The 27,213-nt window shown below is 45.5% G+C and overlaps 1 protein-coding gene across 9 annotated transcripts in view; it reads right to left on the reverse strand.

Annotated features, from left to right (window-relative positions):
* The window catches only part of pnpla6 (patatin-like phospholipase domain containing 6), a 224,021-nt gene that overhangs the window by 104,769 nt on the left and 92,039 nt on the right, over window positions 1–27,213 (reverse strand). For all 9 annotated transcript variants that reach the window (XM_072564052.1, XM_072564051.1, XM_072564054.1 and 6 more), the window contains 5 exons: window positions 9,107–9,193; window positions 8,446–8,552; window positions 4,917–5,084; window positions 2,308–2,385; window positions 1,137–1,342 (listed from right to left, as the gene is read on the reverse strand). In XM_072564052.1, the coding sequence (XP_072420153.1) occupies window positions 1,137–1,342; window positions 2,308–2,385; window positions 4,917–5,084; window positions 8,446–8,552; window positions 9,107–9,193 (646 nt within the window). The remainder of the gene's footprint in view (window positions 1–1,136; window positions 1,343–2,307; window positions 2,386–4,916; window positions 5,085–8,445; window positions 8,553–9,106; window positions 9,194–27,213) is intronic.

Here is a 27,213-nt window from a genome sequence, read left to right on the forward strand (position 1 = left end):
TTATTTGCATTTAAACAGATGAGCCAGGAATATCTCACACAAGGAAGCTGGGAGGTATCTGCCTGTTCTACTCAAGAGAGCTGCCTGTATAACAACCTGGGGGAGAAAACTACTCCACAAGCTGTGAAACATCTTTGGCAGAGTCAGAAGGACAGCTATTCCAATTAGCCACATTGAAGGGTTGGTCAAACACCCCTGCCCACAGTTTCCTACCCAGTTATACCTTGCCCATGGCCGGGTTTGGGATGCCCGGTGGTGAGATGGTAATGCCACTAGAATAATAATCCCCCAAACTGATGTGGAGGACACAAGCTCAAATTCCACTGTGGCATCTGATCTGGTGAAAGTTAAATGCATTGGAAAAACTATAAACTTAATGGTGAAAATGTAACCATTGTCGACTGATACAAAAGCTCATCTGGATCACAAACGCACTTTTGAGAAGATATCCTTCCTTGGTCTGGCCAACATGTGACTCTAGACCCACAGAAATAGGAGTGACTCTTAAATACTCTCTGAAACAGGTTAACAAGTTACTCAGCTCAAGGGCAATTAGGGATGGAAGCTTGGGACATTTACTTAAAACACTAGACGTTTCCACATTTAATGTAGCCAGTTAGGCAGGCATTATCCCAGCATCAAACCCGAAGGCTAAAAGCCCTGCAAAAAGGCTGTCCAGGTGACAATGCACACACTTCCTGGAACTTGCATCAAAGCTAAGTGCACAACAGCACATGGTAAAGAGGGGGTGGCACGGTGGCTCAGTGGTTAGCAGTGCTGTCTCATAATGCAAGGAACTGCGGTTTGATTCTACTGTTGGGTGACTGTGTGGAGTTTGCACATTGTCTCCATGTATCAATGGGTTTTTTTTTCAGGTGCTCCAGCTTCCTCCCACAGTCCAAAGGTGTGCAAGTTAGGTGGATCTGCATGGAAAATACAGGGTCCCAGGGATTGGATAGGATAGGATCGGTGGGATGCTCTTTGGAGGGTTGGTGTGGATTTGATGGGTCGTTTGGCTTTTTACCACACTCAGGATCCTATGATTATTAAGGACATTTGGACATTTCCCACTCACACAAACCCTGCACAAAGCTCAGGACACAGAACCGAGACAGGCAACACCTGCTTATACTCACTCATAGAAATCCGATTTGGAGATCTTAAGGAAGATGCAGTCACGGTTTGCTTTGACGGTGAAGATCAGTGGCTCACCGGTCAGGACAGCAAGCTGGCCCACCATTTCTCCAGGGTGAGTCACAAACAGGCACACATCGTCCTCCTTGTCAATCATTCGCTGGTAAACATGCAGGCAGCCCGACAGCACAAAATGCAAACTGACATCCTGCATTCAGGAGAGATTACAACACATTTCACCATGCTTCCAGGAGGAACAAGGCTATTATCATACAATCAACCTGGGCACACGACCAGCTTCCATTTTATAGTTGACAGAATGACAGTTATTGCACTGACAAACTCTTTACCTTAAAAACCCATTAATGCACAACACAAGTCTGGATTAAAATCTGTGACTTTGGCAACCAGCCCAGCAAGACGAATCAATATGTCTACGGTGGCTGTGATTAATACTCTCACCTTACAAATTGGGGGAAGAGGTGGAGGACAGATATTACCACGGGACTAGCACAGTCGATGGCCAGGCTGTGGGGATGAGTTGAAATCCAATCAAGGCAGCCAGTGAGATTTAAATTACATTAATAAAATCAGCAACTGAAAGATAGTGACTGCAACCAGGACAACTGCTACCAATTGCCATAAAAGTTCTTACCCAGTGTGACCTAAATGTCACTCCAAGTCACAGTTAACAGGCCTCTGAAAGGCACTTACTTCAAAAGCAATGAAGGTGAGGCAACAAGTGCAGAGTTTGCAGCAACACCCACACCCAGAGACCAATTACGGTGGGGGGGGTGGGGGTGGGTTCAAATCCCATCGCAGATACATGACTGCAATACAGGTGGACTGCTGTGCAGTCAGAGCCATTGCCTTTCAATCAAGACATTATACCGAGGCCTCCAGGACACCATTTAAAGAAAAACAGGGAATATCCTCATGCTACTTATCCTTCAGCAAACAGCTCATTTGTCTTGTTGCCGATGTGGGACCCTGCTGTAGACAAACTGGCTGTTACATTTACTACATTATAACAGAGACTAAATTCTAAAACTATTTCACTGGGGACAGAGTGCTTTAGTGATGCTCCACAGTTGTGAATGCTGTTTGTTCAGTCTCTGCCATTGGAATCAATGAGTCAGCACTGTCAATGCTCTGGCATGTAACTACATCTACCTGGTCTCCCTGACGGGCCAGTACACTCCCAGGTTTGGCATAGTGTAAGGTGACACGGTTGTTGAGAAGAGATGGATCCTAGGAGAAAAGGAGAGGAAACCATTAAACACAGAGGTTCAGACCAAGGTCAGCAATGGAGAAGATGTAGCTGTGCGTTGACTACGAGGTGAGGTTACCATGAAGGACTCCTTCTCACCTCTCCCCTTGTCTGAGGTATGGTGACCCTCAGGTTAGACCATCACTACATCTTTCTCTGATGAGACAGCAGCCTTATGGTTCAATAGGACTATGGTGGCTTTACCAAGGGCAGCAATAGCACAGGGCAAGTAACAGGGTTGAGGCACAGGGTGAAACAGTGCAGGAAAGGACAATAAAACTCTTAATATGTAGAAATGGGCCTTCAGCCCATTGAGTCTGCTTCATCATTCAATGAGGTCATGGCTGATCTGATCACCCTCAGTTCCACTTTCCCGCCTTTTCCCTTTGATTCCCTTCTGATTAAAAATCTCTCCATCTCAGCCCTGATAATACTTAATGATCCATCCTCGACAGTTCTCTGTGGTAAAGAATTCCTCAGATTCTCCACCCTCAGAGAAACAACTTCTCCTCATCTCGGTCTGAAACGGGTGAGCCCTTGGGAAGACCAGGTTCAGTGGCAGACTGGGATCAACCTACACACAAAAGCTCGACCTTTCTGAGCCAGGAGGGCACTGCAATAAGAGAGGAGTAGTCTGGAAGTGCAAGCCAAGAGGAGCATTCAGGATTGTGGCATTAAAAGCACAGAAACCTTTTGACTTGATGATAGAACATAGAACAATACAGCACAGAACAGGCCCTTCGGCCCACGATGTTGTGCCGAACTTCTATCCTAGATTAAGTACCCATCCATGTACCTATCCAAATGCCGCTTAAAGGTCGCCAATGATTCTGACTCTACCACTCCCACGGGCAGCGCATTCCATGCCCCCACCACTCTCTGGGTAAAGAACCCACCCCTGACATCTCCCCTATACCTTCCACCCTTTACCTTAAATTTATGTCCCCTTGTAACACTCTGTTGTACCCGGGGAAAAAGTTTCTGACTGTCTACTCTATCTATTCCTCTGATCATCTTATAAACCTCTATCAAGTCACCCCTCATCCTTCGCCGTTCCAACGAGAAAAGGCCGAGAACTCTCAACATATCCTCGTACGACCTATTCTCCATTCCAGGCAACATCCTGGTAAATCTTCTCTGCACCCTCTCCAAAGCTTCCACATCTTTCCTAAAGTGAGGCGACCAGAACTGCACATAGTACTCCAACTGTGGCCTAACCAAAGTCCTGTACAGCTGCAACATCACTTCACGACTCTTGAATTCAATCCCTCTGCTAATGAACGATAATACTCCATAGGCCTTCTTACAAACTCTATCCACCTGAGTGGCGACTTTCAAAGATCTATGTACATAGACCCCAAGATCCCTCTGTTCCTCCACCTGACTAAGAACCCTACCATTAACCCTGTATTCCGCATTCTTATTTGTCCTTCCAAAATGGACAACCTCACACTTGGCAGGGTTGAACTCCATCTGCCACTCCTCAGCCCAGCTCTGCATCATATCCAAGTCCCTTTGCAAACGACAAATGCCCTCCTCACTGTCCACAACTCCACCTATCTTCATATCATCTGCAAATTTACTGACCCACCCTTCGACTCCCTCATCCAAGTCATTAATAAAAATTACAAACACAGACACTAGCAGCCATGATGCACAGACACTAGCAGCCATTGGAACATTTGGGTTGAGTTAAGCATTGGCATCTCGCATGGTGCTTGAGTATCACAACACAAATCCCAAGAACGTAAAATAATGACAAGGCATGCAAGGGCAGAACCTTAGGCACACCAGAGGTGACAACAGGCGGTATGTGGCTCAATGGTTAGCACTGCTGCCTCACAACGCCAGAGACCCGGGTTCAATTCCAGTCTCGAGTGACTGTCTGTGTGGAGTTTGCACATTCTCCCGTGTCTGCGTGGGTTTCCTCCCACAGTCCAAAGGTTGTGCGGTTTGGGTGAATTGGCATTGCTAAATTACAATCGTGTTCAGGGATGTGTAGGTTAGGTGCATTAGTCAGGGTAAATGCAGAGGAATAGGGGAATGGATCTGGGTGGGTTACTGTTTGGAGGGTCAGTGCAGACTTGTTGGGCCAAATGGCCTGTTTCCACACTGTAGGGATTCAGTGATATCTATGAACATGGAGGAACCATTAAAGAAGATAAAGTATGAATAGCATCAATCAGAGGTTAGTTACAGCAGAAAAGGTGGTGTTTCAAGCTGTTACATTTATGCTGGCTCTCTTGAGGAGCAATTCCATTCTCCAGACCTGTTCCCAATAATCCTGCAAACTGTTTCCCTTCAGATTGTTATCCAATTCTGCTCTTTAAGTCACAACTCAATCTGTCTAATCAATGAAGCTCATCAATATCCTTCCGGCAGTTGACAATACTTCAACGTTTTCTGTACTGGCATGGCAGTGATGACACTGAATGACAGAGCTACTCAGATGGGCCAAACGGCCTACTTCTACACCATATCTTATGGTCAGTAAGAAATAATAGGTCCCCACCTCAATACGTAATAGCTTCAGGAGCTCCTGTTTCGCCTCCTCGAAAATAGTCCCAACATGCTTGATCCCATAGACTTCATCTGTATCATCCTCAGTATAAAGGTACACGCATGATGGATGTTCCTCGACTGTCACAGATTTACGCTCCCTGGTCTCCTGTGGTGCAGACTGAAACACAAACACAAACGTTTCACTCATGGCCCCTCGCAGCCATTGTTTTCCCTTTCCCTCAGGGCCTCTCAGAAGGTGCGACATTCTGTGCAAACTGTTCTCAGTCCTTGATCAGAGCTCGCTGTCAGCAACCTTAGAGGGGCAGAACGGCCTGGTTGTTCACTGTTTTTGTGCAAAGAGAAAGCAATACCGACAACGCTTGCCCACCTCCAACCCTCAAATAAAACTCCCAAGATGACAAAGGCAGGGGAAGGCTCAGCAGCACAGTTTCACTCCTTTTATAACACTGAGCAATTAGCCCAAAATGGAAAACTTACAGTTCGGTAAAGAGTGGTTGACAATCTGTCTGCCAACACTGGTGTTTATGCAATGTACAGGTGACACTGAGGGACCAGCACAGCAGCTGAGGCACTGGAGTTGGCTCTTGTGACCTCAGATCACACACAAGCTAGAATCAGCACCGCAGCAACCTTTCCTGCAAACGCACACGCAGAGGACTGACCACTCCCCTTCCATTATACAGGTCACTTCTCAAACATAAAGCCTGACATCTGAAGTCTCATTTCTTTACATCCAACCAAAAGTCTCTCAGTAAACCCTTCCGGCTCTGCACCAATTCCGCTGTTTCGAAGCAGGAGCTGTTTTAGGACCCCACTGGAAAAGAAAAATCAAGGACACAGTATCCCTGTAAAGAAGGAACAGCTTTTAGAAGGAGGAGAAGCTTTGTGACAGTGAACATACAAAGTTAGAGAACACTTGGTGATGAACAATATAGAAACTGGAATCATGACAGTGATAAAATGTCAGGCAGGATGGCATGGTGGCTCAGTGGTTAGCACTGCTGCCCCATGTGACCAGGGACTACAGTTCGATTCCAGCCTCAGGTGCCTGACTGTGTGGAGTTTGCACATTCTGTTCTGGATCCCTCCCACATACAAAAGATGTGGTTAGGATGGATTGGCCGTGCTAAATTGTCCCCATAGTGCCCAGGGATGTGTAGATTAGGGTGGATTGGCTGTACTAAATTGTCCCCGTAATGTCCAGGGATGTGCAGGTCAGGGTGGATTGACCGTACTAAATTGTCCCCGTAATGTCCAGGGATGTGCAGGTCAGGGTGGATTGGCCGTACTAAATTGTCCCCGTAATGTCCAGGGATGTGCAGGTCAGGGTGGATTGGCCGTACTATATTGCCCATTGTGTTCTGGGATGTGTAGGTGAGGTGATTAGTCAGGGGTAAATGTAGAGTGAATGGGTAGGGGAATGAGTAGAGATGGGTTACTCTTCAGGAGGGTTGATGTGGACCTGTTGGGTTGAAGGGCCTGTTTCCACATTGTAGGTGGGATGCAGACTGTTAATTTCCAGGCTGTTTCAAAAATAACAACTTCTTGGATGAAATCCCAGAGAAGGCAGCAAATAGCAAGAAAGGCAAATGGAATCCTGGCATTTATTGTAAAGGGACTGGATTATAGAAGTGTGGCTACAATTATATAACGCTCTGGGGAGTTCATACCTGAAGTACTGTACCCAGGTTTGGTCCCCTCTTGAGTCTTGGAGATGTACGGCATGGAAACAGATCCTTCAGTCCAACTCGTCCATGCCAACCAGATATCTTAACCTAATCGAGTCCCATTTGCCAACATCCCTCCATACTTGGCCCACATTCCTCCATACCTTTCTATTAATATACCCCTCCAGATGTCTTTTAAAAGCTGTAATTGTACCACCCTCCACCACTTCCTCTGGCAGCTCACTCCATACACGTGCCACCCTCTGCGTAAAAAGGTTGCCTCTTAGGTCCCTTGTAAATCTTTCCTCTCTCACCTTAAACCTGTGCCCTGGACTCACCCACTCTAGGGAAAAGACCTTGTATATTTATCCTACCCATGCCTTTCATGATTTTATAAACCTCTATAAGGCCTCCGACGCTCCAGGGAAAACAGCCACAGTCCATTCAGCCTCTGTCTATAGCTTAAGTCCTCCAACCCTGGCAACATCCTTCTAAATCTTTTCTGAACCCTTTCAAGTTTCACAATTTGAGGAAGGATGTGGTGGGACTGGAGGCAGTTCAGAGAAGGTTCATCGGGTTGATTCCAGTCATGAATGGTTGTCATACAAGGAGTGGTTCAATAGCTTGGGCTTCTACTTGATGGAGGTCATAAGAATGAGGGGGATCTGAATGAGGCATGTAGAATACTAAAGGGGATTGATAAGGTAGATCAGGTACAGAATGAGAGGAGGTAGGTATAAACTGAGATCAGGAGAAACTACTTCTCTCCAAGGGTTATAAATCCATGGAACTTACTGCCCCAGAGTGCAGTGGAAGCAGAATCAATCAATAGCCTCAAGAAAGAAATAGAAATGTTTCTGATGAAAAGCAGGATAAAGGGCTGTGGGGAGCAGGCAGGAAAGTGGAGTTAGGACCAGGATAAAATCAGCCATAATCACGCTAAATGGCAGAACGGGCTCAAAGGGCTGAATTGCCCATGACAGCTTCTGGCTCTTATGTTCCTATGTTTGTATGTTTGTAACTGTTGTGTATGAAACCATTTCTCAGCTAAGACGTCAGAATACTCTCTACTTGCCTGGGTGCAGTAACGCATCAAAGCACTTTCCACAACACCTTCCAAACCCCCAACCTCTCCCACCTACAAGGGCAGCAGATACATTTGAACACCACTGGCTGCAAGCTCCCCTCTAAGCCACTCACCATCCTGGTTTGGAAATGTATCACCAATCCTTCAGTGTCGCTCAGTGAAGATGCTGGAAACCACCGCCCCCCCGCCCCCGCCCCCCTGACCCGACCAACAACATCCACACCTCATGAATGAAAGAAATCAATAAGCTCCCAGCAGGACATGAGCAGAGTTCAGCTGAGGATAGAGTTCTAAAATGTCCAGAAGGAAGAATTTTGCCAGAAGTCAGCTTTAGAACCTCTTCAACGAAATGTGACCTTTCACTAGCCACACAAACACTGGCACAGACAGCTTCAGAGCTCATGTCCTGAGCCCAGTGACGGTGTTGTAGCCTGTGGAATTTCCACAGTGAGAAAGAGCAACATCTCAGGTCACACATCTTCAGGTTTCACTGTGACACAGCATCAGTGTTTGCAGCACTGTTTGCTAACTCAACAACAAAAGCCCAGCTTCAGAGAGTGAACAATCCTTACTCACAACAATTACAAAGAGCCAATCTGAGCCAGCGTGCGATGTGACATAGGAAAAATTGCAATGTAATGTTCCCAAGGCACAAAGATCACAAACTGAACCAAGAGCAAAACAATGACATAGCTGACCACGGAGGTGGCAATAGCCCACAAGTGTCCTTTATTTATAGGCAAGTTGAAATAATATAATCTTACTCTGCTTAGGGGCATGGAGCTCACTGGACTTTCCTCTTGTAAGGATGATGAAATCCTCCCTCTTTCATAGGCCATGTCGAAGTCTGAGCAAACTCCTTTTTGTATCCCTGAAAGGCCAGTAAAACATGCCGTTACAACCCTCGAGTTGTGAAATGGAATGAACTGCAATTCATTCGCTGCACAACATTCACTATATGTTCAGCGAAATCAATCTTTCACCAGATTATTACCTGGCATCACTGTTCGAGAGAACAGTCAATAATCAATGCAGGGATAGGGAGGAACAGATTGGCCCGGTACAGGAGTAGGGAGGTGTTGTGAGGAAACAAAGGGAAGGTCAAGGAGCAGGAGGGTAGGTTGTGGGAGAGAGAGGAGGGAAGTAGATAGAGGGGGAATGTTGGGAGACAGAGGACGGACAGAATAAGAAAACAGTTTAAAATAGCTAACAATGTGACATTCCCCTTTAATAGATCAACTAGAAAGTGCAGGATTTCATTCTGAGCAGATACAGCTATACTATCTGCAAATTCCATAAATGAATTTCAGTTTGGTTCTTAGAATATTAAAATTAAAATCTGAGAATGTCTTTAAATGATGTAATCTGGATGCACTTTTGAAGATACTGCTGTATATATTGTCGAAATGTTGTCCCTGGTCTTACCAGAAATATCCAGTGGCATGGATATACAGCGGCTCAGCAATGCTCCCCGATTATTCTCCAAAATTGGTCCTTTTAATACTTCATTTCCTGTAGGCAGGCAGACAGATGGACAGAGAGAGAGAGAGAGAAAAAGAGAGAGAGAGAGCGAGAGCTAATGCATTGTGAATAGCACAACCACAGGGTCAACACTAGACTGGCTGCCTCAGCAAAGAGGCTGTTCCTGTGGGAATAAGAGATGTGGTCACCCTCTGGGTCTGGAAACTGAAGAAAGTCCATATATTTGACATGTAATGTACATCATCAACACTGAATACAAATGCAAGCAAAGTGTCTCTCTCACACACACACACACACACACACACACACACAGACAGACATAGACACACACCCACACACAGACATAGACACACACAGACACACTGTTGAGGTTGGATGATCACATGAATACTTTTTATAAATTTTAGGAATGAAAGTATATTTCTGGAGGAAACATTACTTGGCTTAGGGACATTGCATTAGACTGACACCTAGAGAAGAAACACACAAGCAACCTCAATATTTGTGACCATTTGAGTCTGTCTCCTCCTCACACATGATCCCTTTCTCAACTCTTGTCTATACTGCAGAGGCTGCTTTAATGAAATACTGGTAAAATGAAAGCCTGTGTTGAGCACTGTCCCATGTTCCACCACCAACGTTCAAAACAGAGTATGACCATGCTGCTCCTTTAACAAGGTCACGTTGCCCTTGGCTTTTCTTCTCAAAAGGGTTGTACGAGGCAGAGTTGCTGAGATGTCTGTTTGGACGGGGTTTAGGGCCAATTTGATTATAGCTGACAGGCACTGCCTCAGGCAAAAGGCTTTCAAGTTTAGAAAAACCATTGTACAAACAAAGGGGATTGGCCAGTTCTCCCAGCTCAGCTTTACTCTGGATTGGTTTTAGCAGGCAGTCAGTTTTTTTTTCCAGGCTTCTGGCCAAAGAATCAGCTCCATGGGAAGAAGGTGCTCCATGCTGAATCCCTCTACCACCTCTCTCTCTCTCTCTCTCTCTCTCCCCAGTGAGGCCCTGTGTTTGATTGTCCCTTTTGTGCCAAGGGATGTTTATGGGGATTGTTGCGAGTATTTGGAACAGGATCATTAAATTGGGATTGTCTGTTGGGTTTTCAGGTAGAGTCATAGAGATGTACAGCATGGAAACAGAACCCTTCGGTCCAACCCGTCCATGCCGACCAGATATCCCAACCCAATCTAGTTCCACCTGCCAGCACCCGGCCCATATCCCTCCAAACCCTTCCTATTCATATACCCATCCAAATGCCTCTTAGATGTTGCAATTGTACCAGCCACCACCACTTCCTCTGGCAGCTCATTCCATACACGTACCACCCTCTGTGTGAAAATGTTGCCCCTTAGGTCTCTTTTATATCTTTTCCCTCTCACCCTAAACCTATGCCCTCTAGTTCTGGACTCCACCAACCCCAGGGAAAAGACCTTGCCTATTTCCCCTATCCATGCCCCTCATAATTTTATAAACCACTATAAGGTCACCCCTCAGGGAAAACAACCCTAGCCTGTTCAACCTCTCCCTATAGCTCAAATCCTCCAACCCTGCAACATCCTTGTCAATCTTTTCTGAACCCTTTCAAGTTTCACAACATCTTTTCAAATAGGAAGGAAACCAGAATTGCTATTCTCTATTCTGTTCTCCTTTGTTTGTGTTTCATTTGGTACTCTGCAAATAAATTCTGTCTTGTTTGAAACTAAGTATCTGGGCCAGTTGTATCCCTCCTGAAATACCCCCTTCACACCTGCTGCAAACAACTAGCAGAGTTAGGGTCTGGGCTACTTTCCTGAAATGTTTTGAGGGGGTCTGGCCTGGTCCATAACAAGAGACAGACAGACACAGAAATGATTAAAAGAGTAATGTAATATTTCACGCTCCTTATATCACAGATGCCCTGTAGCTCCAAAGCTGTTTAGAAGTAGGATCAGCTTGACCCCAGGACAATGGCTTCTCATCCAGCCACAACAGGAGTTACTGAGGCTCTTACTGGTTAGAGGTGACCTGTCCTTAATTGGTCAGCTACCTGCGCATGTTTCCTTGTTACTCTCTAGATCCCTACAAGTGATGTCCAACACAACATCGTGGGCCAAAGGGCCTGGTCCTGTGCTATACGTTCTGATTTCACAGTTGTGGTCTCTTGGAAACAGGGACTTGTGGGGGCCACAGAGAGCTCCCTCCCAATCTAGTGACACAGTAGTGAAGTGTATTACTGCCCCAGCTGGATCGACAGGGCCCAGACCAGGAGCTGCCGTTCTGAGGCAGATACCCTGTTGTCCACATACACCAAGTCATCAGTGAGCTTTTGGTTAATGCAAGTTTATGGGAAAACTCTGCCTGTTCGAAGTCACACTATACATCCTAACAGGACACAGTTACAGCTCTCTGAGTTAGGAGTTTCCTGGACATTTAGTGCATGATCTCTTCATACTTTGAATGGGATGCTGAAGACTCATAATTGTCACCCAGGTGTCTCATACACAAAGGTTCATAAGAAGCTTGTTAGTAGTCACCAGAAGTGTTAGTTTTTGAAAGGAAAATTGAAAAAAAGTTGTTACTTTCCTTAGCAGATTCAGCTCACCGAGTAAAAAATAATACTACAAATCAGAAATAAAAACAGAAATTGCTGGAGAAACTCAGCAATTCTGGCAGCATCTGTGGAGAGAGCAACAGAGTTACCATTTTGAGTCATATCAAATTTGAAACATGAACTCTGTTTTTCTTCACAGCTACTGCTGGACCTGCACGTTTGTATTTCATCTGAGACTCTGACACAGTGTCTAAACAACTTGATCTATGGAGAAAGAGGTGCATCACTGACCTACTGGAACCATCTGGGTTTTCTCACTAGGTTCTATAGATGTTGCCTTCTCTTGCTCATTCGGAAGAGGTAGACCTGCTTTACTGGTACTTGATGTAGTTACTAGGCGAGGTTGAGTGACTTCAGTATTTGATATGGGTTCAATGGGAGCAATTGAGACTCGTTTCACCACCCGATTCCTCTCCTGCTTCTTTTTAATTATCCCCTCTCCTGTAGAGTCCTGTAATTTAGACTTTTTCTGGCTCTGTGTTTCATCCTGGTTCTCTGACTCTGTAAACATCTCCTTCTCCTTAGGGACGTTGGAGTGCTCTCCCTTCATTATGGACCGCCGCCTCAGTACTTTCTTTTGCCCTAAGCTAGGTGTGCCAACAGTTTCAGCCTCGAATTTTATTATTACTACATGCGTGAAGTCTGGTGGTTCCTTCAACGCGGGGTCCAAAGGCATACCTTTATAAAAAGACAATGTCACAGGTGAATTTTCCATGTACCAAACTATGTGAAGGTCGGTTTTCCACAATTCCTCTTTTCTTTTGTAAAGAACACCAGCTCACAAATACCCTCAGCTGAAATCACTGAGCAGAACCATTCGCAGTTGTTGAAGTTGGTGCAGGTTTCCAATTTCTAGTTTTCTTACAGCAGCAGATTTTAATAGAAGCTGCAGTACCACCACATGCATTGGGGTCACCAGATGTAGGATTGGGAGTGCAAATCAGACAGGACATGGGGTGGTTTTAAGGGGCAAGGTGTAAGAAACCATCTTATTATAAATACCCAGAAAATGGAGTAGACTAACACGAGTTATTTACGAGAAATACTTGAATTTATCGAGCACTTTTTGTGACTTTGGTACATGCAAAAATATTTTACACCCTTGAAATGTTTCTGAAGTCACCCAGGGTAATGGAGGAAAATGCAGTGAGCACCCTAGTTAGTGAAAACAAGCTGAACAATGCATATCGGCCATGACACCATGCAACTCGCCTGTCCTTTCTCAAGTAGGGTAACAGAATCTTTCATGTCCTCCGACTAGGGAAAATGGAGCCTTGGTTCAGTATTGAACCTTAAAAGATTGCATCTGAGATGATGCAGACTAGATGGTGGCCTCCTGTGCGTGGAGTTGTCCTTTGTCCTCTCTGGTTCAAAATATAGCGATCCTGCTAAGCCAAACCTGACATCTAAAGCCATTTTTCTTAAGCTGATGTTTTAAAATATGCTTGTTTTGGGAGCATTTTTCCACATATATTTGTAGCAACAAAATCTGGGTGAAAATAACAGCTCATTAAACAGGGCAAGTTTGGAGAAAAGCAATAAAAGGTAGCTATTCTGAACATGACTAAACCTGAAAAAAAAACAGTGTAATCCAGTTAGATAGTCACCAAGCATTTAAGTGCTGAAAAGGATAAGTACAGTACTTCCAACTTCACTGGGCTTCATAACAGATCAGCTGTGAGGACAAATGTCAAATGTTAGCTTGTTAAAGCTCTCCAATCCTCCCCTAAAGCCAATTTACATTTACCTACCAATCTACCTAACAACCCAGCAGCTTTGAGCCAATCACAGTTTTGAACTCTAATCATCATTTCAGTGGAAGAAATGCAGCAGGCACTGTGCTCAGCATATCTCAGAACCAAGATCAAGCTCATATCCACTTTGGTGATGCTGCATTTGACCAGCTCTACAGGGAGACCTCTCCCAGCTATCTTTAAATAATGCCATTATGACATTTTATGTCCATCTTAAAGTTAGAATAGAATTGAGATTTGATGCTCCACTGGAAAAAATGGGATCATCTCTCTCAGTTTGGTGTTCCCTGGGATCATCTCCCTCACAGTGCAGTGTTTCCTGGGATCATCTCCCCGCATAGTGCGGTGTTCCCAGGGATCATCTCCCTCAAACTGCGGAGTTTCCTGGGATCATCTCCCTCACAATGCGGTGTCCCCTGGTTACTAACCTGGGATCATCTCTCACAGTGCGGTGTCCCCTGGTTACTAACCTGTGATCATCTCCCTCTCAGTGCAGTATTCCCTGGTTACTAACCTGTGATCATCTCTCTCACTGTGCGGTGTCCCCTGGTTACTAACCTGTGATCATCTCTCTCTCAGTGCGGTGTTCCCTGGTTACTAACCTGTGACCATCTCCCTCACAGTGTGGTGTTCCCTGGTTACTGCCTTGTGACCATCTCTCTCTCAGTGCGGAGTCCCCTGGTTACTAACCTGTGATCATCTCTCTCTCAGTGCGGTGTCCCCTGGTTACTAACCTGTGATCATCTCTCTCACTGTGCGGTGTCCCCTGGTTACTAACCTGTGATCATCTCTCTCACTGTGCGGAGTCCCCTGGTTACTAACCTGTGACCATCTCTCTCACAGTGCGGAGTCCCCTGGTTACTAACCTGTGATCATAGAACATAGAACATAGAAGAATACAGCGCAGTACAGGCCCTTCAGCCCTCGATGTTGCGCCGATCAAAGCCCACCTAACCTACACTAACCCACTATCCTCCATATACCTATCCAATGCCCGCTTAAATACCCATAAAGAGGGAGAGTCCACTACTGCTACTGGCAGGGCATTCCATGAACTTACGACTCGCTGAGTGAAGAACCTACCCCTAACATCAGTCCTATATCTACCCCCCCTTAATTTAAAGCTATGCCCCCTTGTAATAGCTGACTCCATACGTGGAAAAAGGTTCTCACTGTCAACCCGATCTAACCCCCTAATCATCTTGTACACCTCTATCAAATCACCCCTAAACCTTCTTTTCTCCAATGAAAACAACCCCAAGTGCCTCAGCCTTTCCTCATAGGATTTTCCTACCATACCAGGCAACATCCTGGTAAACTTCCTCTGCACCCGTTCCAGTGCCTCCACATCCTTCCTATAGTATGGCGACCAAAACTGCACACAATATTCCAGATGCGGCCGCACCAGAGTCTTATACAACTGCAGCATGACCTCAGGACTCCGGAACTCAATTCCTCTACCAATAAAAGCCAGTACGCCATATGCCTTCTTCACTGCACTATTTACCTGGGTGGCAACTTTCAGAGATCTGTGTACATGGACACCAAGATCCCTCTGCTCTTCCACACTACCAAGTAGTCTACCATTAGCCCAGTAATCCATCTTTTTATTACTCTTACCAAAGTGAATCACTTCACACTTAGCTACATTGAACTCCATTTGCCACCTTTCTGCCCAGCTCTGCAGCTTCTCTATATCCCGCTGTAACCTGCCATATCCTTCCTCACTGTCTACAACTCCTCCGACTTTCGTATCATCCGCAAACTTGCTCACCCAACCTTCTAACCCTTCCTCCAGGTCATTTATAAAAATGACAAACAGCAATGGTCCCAAAACAGATCCTTGCGGAACACCGCTAGTGACGGCACTCCAAGATGAACCTTTGCCATCAACTACTACCCTCTGTCTTCTTCCAGAGAGCCAATTCCTAATCCAAACCTCCAACTCACCCTCAATGCCATATCTCTGTATTTTCTGCAGTAGCCTACCATGGGGGACCTTATCAAACGCCTTACTAAAATCCATATATACCACATCTACCGCTTTCCCCTCATCTACCTCCTTAGTCACCTTCTCAAAGAATTCAATAAGGTTTGTGAGGCACGACCTGCCCTTCACAAAACCATGCTGACTATCCTTGATCACATCATTCTTATCCAGATGTGTATAAATCCTATCCCTTACAATTCTCTCTAAGACTTTGCCCACAACAGAAGTGAGACTCACTGGCCTATAGTTACTAGGATTATCCCTACTCCCCTTCTTGAACAAGGGAACCACGTTTGCTAGCCTCCAGTCCTCTGGCACTACTCCTGTCGACAAAGAGGACACAAAAATCAAGGCCAATCGCTCTGCAATCTCCTCCCTTGCTTCCCAGAGAATCCTAGGATAAATGCCATCAGGCCCAGGGGACTTATCTATTTTCACCCTTGCCAGAATTTCCAACACCTCTTCTCTACATATCTCAAAGCCATCCATTCTACTTATTCGTGCCTCAGTATTCATATCGACAACAATGTCCTGTTCCTGAGTGAATACTGACGAAAAGTATTCATTCAGCGCCTCCCCAATCTCTTCAGCCTCCACACGCAACTTCCCATTGCTATCCTTGATTGGACCTATTCCTTCCCTAGTCATTCTTTTATTCCTAACATACCTATAGAAAGCCTTAGGGTTTTCCCTAATCCTACCAACTAAGGACCTTTCATGTCCCCTCCTTGCTGCTCTTAGCTCTCTCTTCAGGTCCTTCCAGGCTACCTTATAACTCTCAATCGCCCCTATTGAACCTTCACGCCTCATCTTTACAAAGGCCGCCCTCTTCCATTTAACAAGGGATTCCAACTCCTTATTAAACCACGGCTCCCTCACACGACCCTTTCCTCCCTGCCTGATAGGTACGTACTTATCAAGGACACTCAATAGTTGCTCCTTGAACAAGTTCCACATATCAATTACACTCATGCCTTGGAATCTACTTTTCCAATCCACACATCCTAAGTCATGCCTCAACGCATCATAATTTCCCTGCCCCCAGCTATAACTCTTGCCCTGTAGTACACACTTATCCCTCTCCATCACTAGAGTAAAAATCACCGAATTGTGGTCACTGTCCCCAAAGTGCTCACCTACCTCTAGTTCTAATACCTGGCCTGGTTCGTTACCCAGACCAAATCCAGTATGGCCTCACCTCTTGTTGGCTTATCTACATATTGTGTCAGGAAACTCTCCTGCACACATTGCACAAACACTGACCCATCTAACGAACTTGAGCTATAGCTTTCCCAATCAATATCAGGAAAGTTAAAGTCTCCCATAACAATCACCCTATTACTGTCACTCTTCTCCTGAATCATCTTCGCAATCCTTTCTTCAACGATTCTAGGACTATTAGGAGGCCTGTAAAAGACTCCTAACAGGGTGACCTCACCTCTCCTATTCCTAACCTCAACCCAAACTACCTCAGATGGCAAATCTTCGTCCATCTTCCTTTCCACCGCTGTAATACTATCTTTGACAAGCAAAGCCACACCCCCCCCTCTTTTGCCCCCACCTCTGACCCTACTAAAACATTTAAACCCTGGAACCTGCAACAGCCAATCCTGTCCCTGATCTAGCCACGTCTCCGTAATAGCCACAACATCGAAGTCCCAGGTACCAACCCACGCTGCGAGTTCACCTACCTTATTTCGTATACTTCTGGCATTAAAGTATACACACTTCAAGCCACTCTTCTGTTTACAGGCACCCTCCTTTAAGATTGATGCCATATTCCTAACCTCCCTACACTCCAGGTCCTGCACTCTAAAGCTACAGTCTGGGTTCCCATGCCCCTGCAGAGTTAGTTTAAACCCCCCCCAAGAGCACTAGCAAACCTCCCCCCAAGGATACTGGTGCCCCTCAGGTTCAGGTGCAGACCATCCTGTTTATAGAGGTCCCACCTTCCCCAGAAAGAACCCCAGTTATCCAAGTACCGAAATCCCTCCCTCCTGCACCATCCCTGTAGCCACGCATTTAACTGTTCTCTCTCCCTATTCCTCGACTCTCTATCACGTGGCACGGGTAACAAACCAGAGACAACAACTCTGTTCGTTCTAACTCTGAGCTTCCAACCTAGCTCCCTAAAAGCCTGTCTAACATCCTCAGCCCTCCTCCTACCTATGTCATTGGTGCCAATGTGGACCACGACTTCAGGCTGCTCCCCCTCCCCCTTAAGGACCCGGAAAACACGATCAGAGACATCACGTACCCTTGCACCTGGGAGGCAACATACCAAACGTGAGTCTCTCTCGTTCCCACAAAACCGCCTATCTGTGCCCCGAACTATCGAGTCCCCAATTATTATTGCTCTGCTCTTCTCCACCCTTCCCTTCTGAGTAGCGGGGACAGGCTCCGTGCCGGAGGCCTGAGCCCCGTTACTTACCCCTGGTAAGTCGTCCCCCCCACAAGTATCCAAAACGGTATACTTGTTCTTGAGGGGAACGACCACAGGGGGTCCCTGCACTGGCTGCTTCCTCCCAGTCCCCCTCACTGTCACCCATCTATCTGCCATCTTTGGAGTTACTACTTCCCTATAGCTCCGATCTATGACCCCCTCTGCCTCCCGAATGATCCGAAGTTCATCTCTCTCATCATCTCTCTCACAGTGCGGTGTCCCCTGGTTACTAACCTGTGATCATCTCTCTCACAGTGCGGTGTCCCCTGGTTACTAACCTGGGATCATCTCTCTCACAGTGCGGTGTCCCCTGGTTACTAACCTGTGATCATCTCTCTCACAGTGCGGTGTCCCCTGGTTACTAACCTGTGATCATCTCTCTCACTGTGCGGAGTCCCCTGGTTACTAACCTGTAATCATCTCTCTCACTGTGCGGTGTCCCCTGGTTACTAACCTGTGATCATCTCTCTCTCAGTGCGGAGTCCCCTGGTTACTAACCTGTGATCATCTCTCTCTCAGTGCGGAGTCCCCTGGTTACTAACCTGTGATCACCTCTAATTTCCTTTGTCTACTACGGCTTGGCCCTCCAACCCATTTTGCTTTTATGCTGGACAGGATTGTTGCAGCTCATCACCCTTGAATGTTTGTCATTACCTCTCCACTGTCATCCCTTTCGGTAACTCTCCCCTATCTATCAAGGCCAATCCATGCCTCCTATCTTCATCGTTTCCTTTATTAAGATTCAGCACCCTAGTCTCCAAATCAACTACCTCACTTTACATCTTAATAAAATAATTCTATCATGTTATAGTTGCTCATCTCCAATGGATCTCGCACAGCTAGATTGGCAATGATTCCCTTCACATTACATAGTACCCAGCCTAAGATAGCCTGTTCTCTCGTTGGTTCATCCACATGTTGATCAAGAAAGCCATCCCTTATACACTCCAGGAATTCCTCCTCTACGTTGCTGTGGTTAATTTGATTTGCCCAATCCATGTGCAGATTAAAATCATTCATGATCACTGATATTCGGACTTTCAAAAAGTGTTCAATAAAGTCCTGCGTAAAAGATTATTGTGCGAGATTAAAGCACGAGATTGGGGCAAGTGTATTGAGATGGATAGAAAATCTGGTTGGCAGACAGGAAACTTAGAGTAGGAATTAATGGGTCATACAGAATCCTTTTCAAATTGGCAGGTAGTAACTAGTGGGGGTGCCATGGGAATCAGTGCTGGGACCCCAGCTATTCACAATATATATTAATGATTTGGATGAGGGAACAAAATGTAACGTCTCAAAGTTAGCAGATGATACCAAGTTGGACGGGAGAATGAACTGTGACAGGATGCAGAGATCCTCCAGCACAATCTGGACAGGTTGGGTGAATAGGCAGATGCATTATTATTTGTATAAATGTTGGGGTATTCACTTGGAAGCAAAAGTAAGATAGCAGATTACTACCCTCCAGAGTTCTAAAGGAAGATAGCTGAAGGGATGGTGGAGGCGTTGGTGATGTGATTTCAGGAATCACTAGAATCAGGGAGGGTTCCAGAGGACTTGAAAATCGCGAACGTGACACTGCTGTTTAAAAAGGAAGTAAGGCAATTGATAGAAAATTACAGCCTGATTAGCCTAACCTCAGTCGGGGGTAAGATCTTGGAATCCATTGTGAAGGATGAGGTTTCTGAATTCTTGGAAGTGTGTGGTAAAATCGGGCAAAGTCAGCATGGTTTCATTAAGGGGAGCTCATACCTGAAAAATCTGCTATAATTCTTAGTGGAAGTAATAAGCAGGTTAGATCAAGGAGAGCCAATGGATGTCATCTATCTGGACTTCAAGAAGGTCTTTGACAAGGTGTCGCACAGGAGGCTACTGAGTAACTGAAGGCATTCTGGCTAAATTTGCAGATGATACCAGAGGTGCGGTAGCATTGAGGAGGTGGGGAGGCTGCAGGAGGATTCGGACAGGATAGGAAAGTGGCCAAAGAAGTGGCAGAAGGAGAACAATGTGGGAAAGTGTGAGGTCATGCACTTTGGTTGGAAGAAAAGGGGCATGGATTATTCTCTAAATCAGGAGAAAATTCAGAAGTCTGAAGTGCAAAGGGACTTGGGGAGATCTAGTCCACAATTCTCTCAGGGTAAACCTGTAGGTTGAGGAAGTAGTTAGGGAAGCAAATGCAATTATGGTAGTTATTTCAAGAGGACTTGAATATGAAAGCAGGGATGTACCTCTGAGGCTCTATCAGTCTCTGGTCAGACCACATTTGGAATATTATGTGCAGTTTTGGGCCCCATATCTCAAGGAAGCATGTACTGGCCTTGGAGCATGTTCAGAGCAAGTTCACAAAAATAAGCTCAGGAATTAAAAGTTTAACATATGAGGAATGTTTGAGGAATCTGGGTCTATGCTCGATAGAGTTTAGAAGGATGGAGTGGGGGTATCTAATGGAAACTTACAGAATACGGAATGGCCCAGACAGAGCAGATGGTGGGAAGATGTTTCCATTGGGAGGAGAGACTGGGACCCGAGGGCACAGCCTTAGAGTAAAAGGAAGACCTTTTAGAACGGAGGTAAGGAGAAACTTCTTCAGCCAGAGAGTGAGGAATCTATGGAATTCATTCCCACAGAAGGCTGTGGAGGCCGGGTCATTGAGTATACTTAAGACTGAGATAGATAGGTTCTTGAGGATCAAGGGTTCATAGACTCCCTACGGTGTGGAAACAGGCTATTTGGCCCAATAAGTCCACACTAACCCTCCAAAGAGTAAACTATCCAGACCCATTCCCTGACCCTATTACTCTACATTTACTTCTAACTCATGCCCCTAACCTACACATCCCTGAACACCATTGATAACTTCCCACGGCCAATCCACCCTAACCTGCATATCTTTGAACTGTGGGAGGAAAACCACGCAGACACAGGGGGAACGTGCAAACTCCACATAGACAGTCACCCGAGGATGGACTCAAACCTGTGTCCCTGGTGCTGTGAGGCTGCAGTGCTAACCACTGAGCCACTGGACTATTTTCTGGGCGGTAGATTGTTAAGGTGCAAAGATGGCCTTTAGTGGAGTGAGATGCTCTACGTGTTGGGATGTGGGAAATGAGTGAGAGTTTCCACATTACTGATGATTATGTAACACCAGGGTTATATTCCTTCATCAAGTAACAGAGCTCCGAAAGCTCGTGCTTCCAAATAAACCTGTTGGACTATAACCTGGTGTGGTGTGATTTTTAACTTTGTCCACCCCTGTTCAATGCTCGCACCTCCACATAATGACTGATGATTATGCCTTAGGAAGTGCATTTGGCTGCGAATCCTATGACTTTGCACAGAAAGTGGCAGTTACAGGCAATGTTAAATTTACAGGACCTAGGGAATGTGATGGATGGCAGTTATAGAAAGGGAGAACAGCCACAGATACAGTCAGGCAGATGGTTACCACCAGGTAAGCTAGGAGAGGGAGGCAGGTAGTCTCCTGTGACTATTCCCATCTCAAACAAGTATACTGCTCTGGAAAATGTAGTGGGTGATGGACCCTTAGGGGAATGTGGCAACAACAGCCAAATTTCTGTTACCAAGACTGACTCAAATGTAACAAAGAGGATGTAAGGTGAAGTGGCTGATTGTGATAGGGGACTCTCTAGTCAGAGGCAGAGCCAGACATTTCGGCAGCTGACAGTGAATAATCAGAATGGTGCGTTACCTCCCTGGTGCCAGGATCAAGGCCATCTGAAAATGTGCAGAATATTCTCAAAGGGGAGAGGGACCAGCAGCAGGTCATTGTACACATTGGAACCAACAATGTAGGAAGAGAAAAGGACGAGACTCCGAAGGAAGAACATAGGCAAGAGTTTAAAAACAAGGTCTGTAGGGGTGGTAATATCTGGATTACTCCTGGTGCTATGAGCTAGTGAGGATAGGAATAGGAGGATAGAGCAGATGAATGCATTGCTGAGGTGCAGATGCAGGAGAGAGGGTTCACATTTTTGGATCGTTGGAATCTCTTCTGGGGTGGAAGTGACCTGTACAAGAAGGACGGATTGCATCTGAGTTGGAAGGGGACTAATATACTGGCAGGGAGATCTCCTAGAGTTGCTCAGGAGGATTTAAACAAGTGGTAGGAGGGGGGGAAGAGGGTGGGACCCAGGGGGATAGTGAGGAAAGTGATCAGTCTGAGACTGGTACAGTTGGGAAAAGGAGTAAGTCAAACAGCGCAGACAGGAACAAAGCAGAGAACAAGGTAGGACTGACAAATTAAACAGCATTTATTTCAATGGATGAGGCCTAACAGGGAAGGCAGATGAACTCAGGGCATGGTTAGGAACATGGGATTGGGATATCATAGCAATTACAGAGATGTAGCTCAGGGATGGACAGGACTAGCAGCTTAGTGCTCCAGGATACAAATGCTATAGGATGGGGGCAAGAGAGGAGAGGGAATAGCATTTTTGATAAGGGATAACATTACAGCTGCACTTAGGGAGGTTATTCCTGGAAATATGTCCAGCAAAGTCACTTGGCTGGAACCGAGAAACAAAAAAAGAGAAGATCGCCTTATTGGGATTGTACTGTAGGCCCCACAATACTCAGTGAGAAATTGAGAAACAAATTTATAAGGAGATCTCAGTCATCTGTAAGAATAATAGGATTGTTATGATAGTGGATTTTAACTTTCCAAACATAGACTGGGACTACCATAGTGTTAAGAGTCCAGATGGAGAGGAATTTGTTAAGTGAGTACAAGAAAATTTTCTGATTCATGTGCAGGTGATGTAACTCCTACTGAAGGTGCAAAACCTGACCTACTCTTGGGAAATAAGGCAGGGCAGGTGACTGAGGTGTCAGTGGGGGAGCACTTTGGGGCCAGTGACCATAATTCCATTAGTTTCAAAATAGTGATGGGAAAGGATAGACTAGATCTAAAAGTTGAAGTTCTAAATTGGAGAAAGGCCACTTTTGATGGTATTAGGCTAGAACTTTCAAATGCTGACTGGGGGCAGATGTTCACAGGTAAAGGGACGGCTGGAAAATGGGAAGCCTTCAGAAATGAGATAACAAGAATCCAGAGAAAGTATATTTCTGTCAGGGTGAAAGGGAAGGCTCGTAGGTATAGGGAATGCTGGATGACTAAAGAAATTGAGGGTTTGGTGAAGAAAAAAGAAGGAAGCATATGTTAGGTATAGGTAGGATAGATCGAGTGAATCCTTAGAAGAATATAAAAGAAGTAGGAGTAGACTGAAAAGGGAAATCAGGAGGGCAAAAAGGGGACATGAGATAATTTTGGCAAATAGGGCTGAGACAAATCCAAAGGAATTTTTTAAATACATTAAGGACAAAAGTGTAACTAGGGCGAGAATAGGGCCCCTCAAAGACCAGCAAGGCTGCCTCTGTGCAGAACCGCAGGAGATGGGGGAGATACTAAACAAGTATTTTGCATCAGTGTTTACTATGGAGAAGGACATGGAAGATACAGAACATGGGGAAACGGATGGTGACATCTTGAAAAATGTCCACATTACAGAGGAGAAGTGTCTCAAAATGCCTAAAAGTAGATAAATCCCCAAGAACTAATCAGGTCATAGTCATAGCGGGAAGCTAGGGAAGTGATTGCTGGGCCTCTTGCTGAGATATTTGTATCATCGATAGTCACAGGTGAGGTGGCGGAAGACTGGAGGTTGGCTAAAGTGGTGCCACTGTTTAAGAAGGGTGGTAAGGACAAGCCAGGGAACTATAGACCGGTGAGCCTGACCTCAGTGGTGGACAAGTTGTTGGAGGGAATCCTGAGGGACAGGATTTACATATATTTGCATGGGCAAGGAGTGATTACAGATAGTCAAATGGTTGAGTGTGTGGGAAATCATGTCTCACAAACTTGATCGAGGAGTGGCAGATGGAGTTTAATTTAGATAAACCAGAGGTGCTGCATTTTGGAAAGGGCAGGACTTAAACACATAATGGCGAGGTCCTGGGGAGTGTTGCAGAACCAAGAGACCTTGGAGGGAAGGTTCATAGCTTCTTGAAAGTGGAATCTCAGGTAGATAGCATTTGGTATGGTTTCCTTTATAGGTTAGCGCATTGAGTACAGGAGTTGGGAGGTCATGTTGCGGCTGTACAGGACATTGGTTAGGCCACTGTTGGAATATTGTGTGCAATTCTGGTCTCCTTCCTATTGGAAAGATATTGTGAAACTTGAAAGGGTTCAGAAAAGATCTACAAGGATGTTGTTAGGGTTGGAGGATTTGAGCTATAGGGAGAGGCTGAACAGGCTAGGGCTGTTTTCCCTGGAACATTGGAGGCTGAGGGGTGACCTTATAGAGGTTTATAAAATCATGAGGGGCATGGATAAGGTAGATAGGCAAGATCTCTTCCCTGGGTTGGTGGAGTCCAGAACTTGAGGGCATAGGTTTAGGTTGAGAGGGGAAAGATTTAAAAGAGGCCTAAAAGGACAGCATTTTTACACAAAGGGTAGTGTAAGTATGGAATGAGCTGTTAGAAGAAGTGGTGCAGGCTGGTACAATTACAGTATTTAAAAGGCATCTGGATGGGGTATATTAATAGGAAGGTTTTACAGGGATATGGGACATGCGCTGGCAAATGGGACTAGATTAATTTAGGATATCTGGTCAGCATGGATGAGTTGGGTCGAAGGGTCTGTGTCCGTGCTGTACATCTCTATGACTCTATGGACATACAGACAGCCATTAAAAATTGCTGCCAAAAAGGTTAAATGCATATCCTTTGCAGGAGATCAAAGTAATGGGATAGTGACACCTAGAGGTCAATCACCAGCTGTACACCTGCCTTGAACCATTTCAAACCCTGATGTGGAGTATTGGACTGGGGTGGACTAAGTTAAAAATCATACAACAATCACACAAACCCTGCAGCTCACACAGGAAAACTTACAGTTTAATCAAAGTATGCGAACTCAAATAAATTGAAATGTCAAATAAATGTCACTGTATTTCAAAGCTTTCCACTGCTGCACAGGTCCTTACCACTTACCAGCCCTCAAACCCAGAATTGGACATGGAGTCTGAATTAAATCTTGTTGCCCAATCAATGGGAAAACAGTGAGGAGTATTACAGGAGAATTCATGCCAGTCTGTCACTTAGTGCTTCTTAATCAAAGGATTGCGTTTTCAATCTTGAATTGGGAGGTGGCATATCCAGTTATGATCTTCAGCTGCTTGAGTTCGAGTTCAGAATTCGAGGGGCAGGTGGAGTCACTAGGGAGAGTCAAGGGATCTGTTCCAGGAGTAGTGCACCCCACAGGCAGACAGAGTGGAGGACAGTCGATGGGTAGCTATTAGGAAGAAGCAGGAAGTACGAGAAGCCTCTGTGTGTGAGGCCACCATCAAACCAGAATGGGAGGTTGCTCAGACACAATACCCTGAAGGAGGGCAGTCTTGGCTATAGCACCAACTGGTGACAAAGTGACCTCACTGCGGCAGACAGCAACAAGTAGCGAGGCCGTTGATACAGGAGATTCCTGATAGCTCGGGAAACTGATGGGCATTTCTGTAACAGCCACCATGTGTTGGCTTCCTGGTTCAAGGGTACAGGATATCATTGAGAGAGCTCAAAATATTCTGCATAGGTAAGAACGTCAAGGCAAACTTCTGGCACATGCTGGGACTAGAAACATTGGAAGGGCAGGTACTGAGCTCCATTGATCAGATTTTAAGAAGCTGGGAGGAAGTTGAAGTCGCACAGGGATGGTGGTAACCTCTGGATTACCTTTGGTGCCTTGTACTGGCAGAAGTAGCAATAGGAAGATAGGGAGAATTCATGCCTGGAGTGAAGTATAGTGCAGGAGGAAGGGTTCACATTCTTGGGTCAATGGGGCCAGTCTGGGGGCAAAAGGCACCTACTCAAAAGGAATACGTTGCATCTCAATGGAACTTAGACCAATGATCTTGGGAGCTTAAAAACCAAAAGAACGGTGGATGCTGGAAATCTGAAACAAAACCAATAAGAGAAATCACAGGAAAAAAAACCTTAGCAGGTCTGGCAGCATCTGTGGAGTTCTGAAGAAGGTTCACTAGACCTGAAACATTAACTCTGCTTTCTCTATACAGGTGCTGCCGGACTTGTTGAGTTTTTCCAGCAATTTCTGTTTTTGTTTTTGATCTTGTGAGTATCCCCACTTGTGTGGTTTGGGCATGTTTAAACTAAATTGGGTGGGCACCAGTATGTATAAGAAAAGAGGAGTAAGGTGCTGAAAGGAGTCAGCTTGTTAGATGGTATTGGATAGGAAAGCACTACCAGGCCAGATAGGAACAGAATAAGAGACATGCAAGGATTCCAATGGTGAAAAACATAAATAACCACATGGAATGTAATATAAGATTCTGGAGAAACTCAGGCATCATCTGTACTGAGAGAAACAAAGTTAATGTTTCCAATCCAATATGACTCTTTTTCACAAGATATCATGCAGTGGCACGAAAATAAACATGGTTAAATGTGGAGTGTTTGCGTGTGTGTGTGTAACATTCCCTCACCTCTCTCCTGTCTTTCAGTTTTGGCAACAACTCCAGTCCACTCTCTCGGACCTGGCAGAACCCTCCACCGGCCATACAATGGCTGTGCCAAAGTGTCCTTTATTCTGTGATCAAGCAGTACTCTGGGTGGGATGGCAGCACTGATGAGGAAAGATCTTTGAAAAGAGAGGATGCCCCTGACAGATCAAGCACAGAATCTATTTGGTTAAATTTGAGAATCGTAAAGAGTGTAATAGTTTACTGGGGGCATTCTATTGTCTCCAAATAGTGAAGGAACAAATTGAAGAGAAACCATAGTGATGGGCAAAAACTACGGAATCCCAAAACTGTGAGACTAAAAATACTTCAATATTGACTGGGACAATGGTTGAGTAATGGGAAACTAACTGGGGGGATTTCTGAAATGTGTACTGGGAACCTCCCTGATCAGCATGTTTTGAAGTTCAATTAGGAAGGAGACACTGCTGAATCTCATGATGACAAATGTAAGTGTGTGTGTGTGTATGTGTGTGTGTGTGTGTGTGTGTGTGTGTGTGTGTGTGTGTGTGTGTGAGTGTGTGCGTGTGTGTGTGGGGGGGGGGGGGGGGGGCGGGGGGGGGAATGTGGGCCAAGAGTCAATAGGGTAAGAGAAAACTTATGAACCGCAAGGTCCCAACTTTAGTGGTGGATCGAGCCAGCGTGAAGTCAGACCATTGGGCAGTTTGCAACAGAACATTAGTTTAATTTTTAAGGAAGAGATGTTCTGGGTACAGGC

Source organism: Chiloscyllium punctatum, chromosome 46, assembly GCF_047496795.1.
Source record: "Chiloscyllium punctatum isolate Juve2018m chromosome 46, sChiPun1.3, whole genome shotgun sequence".
Lineage (NCBI taxonomy): Eukaryota > Metazoa > Chordata > Chondrichthyes > Orectolobiformes > Hemiscylliidae > Chiloscyllium > Chiloscyllium punctatum.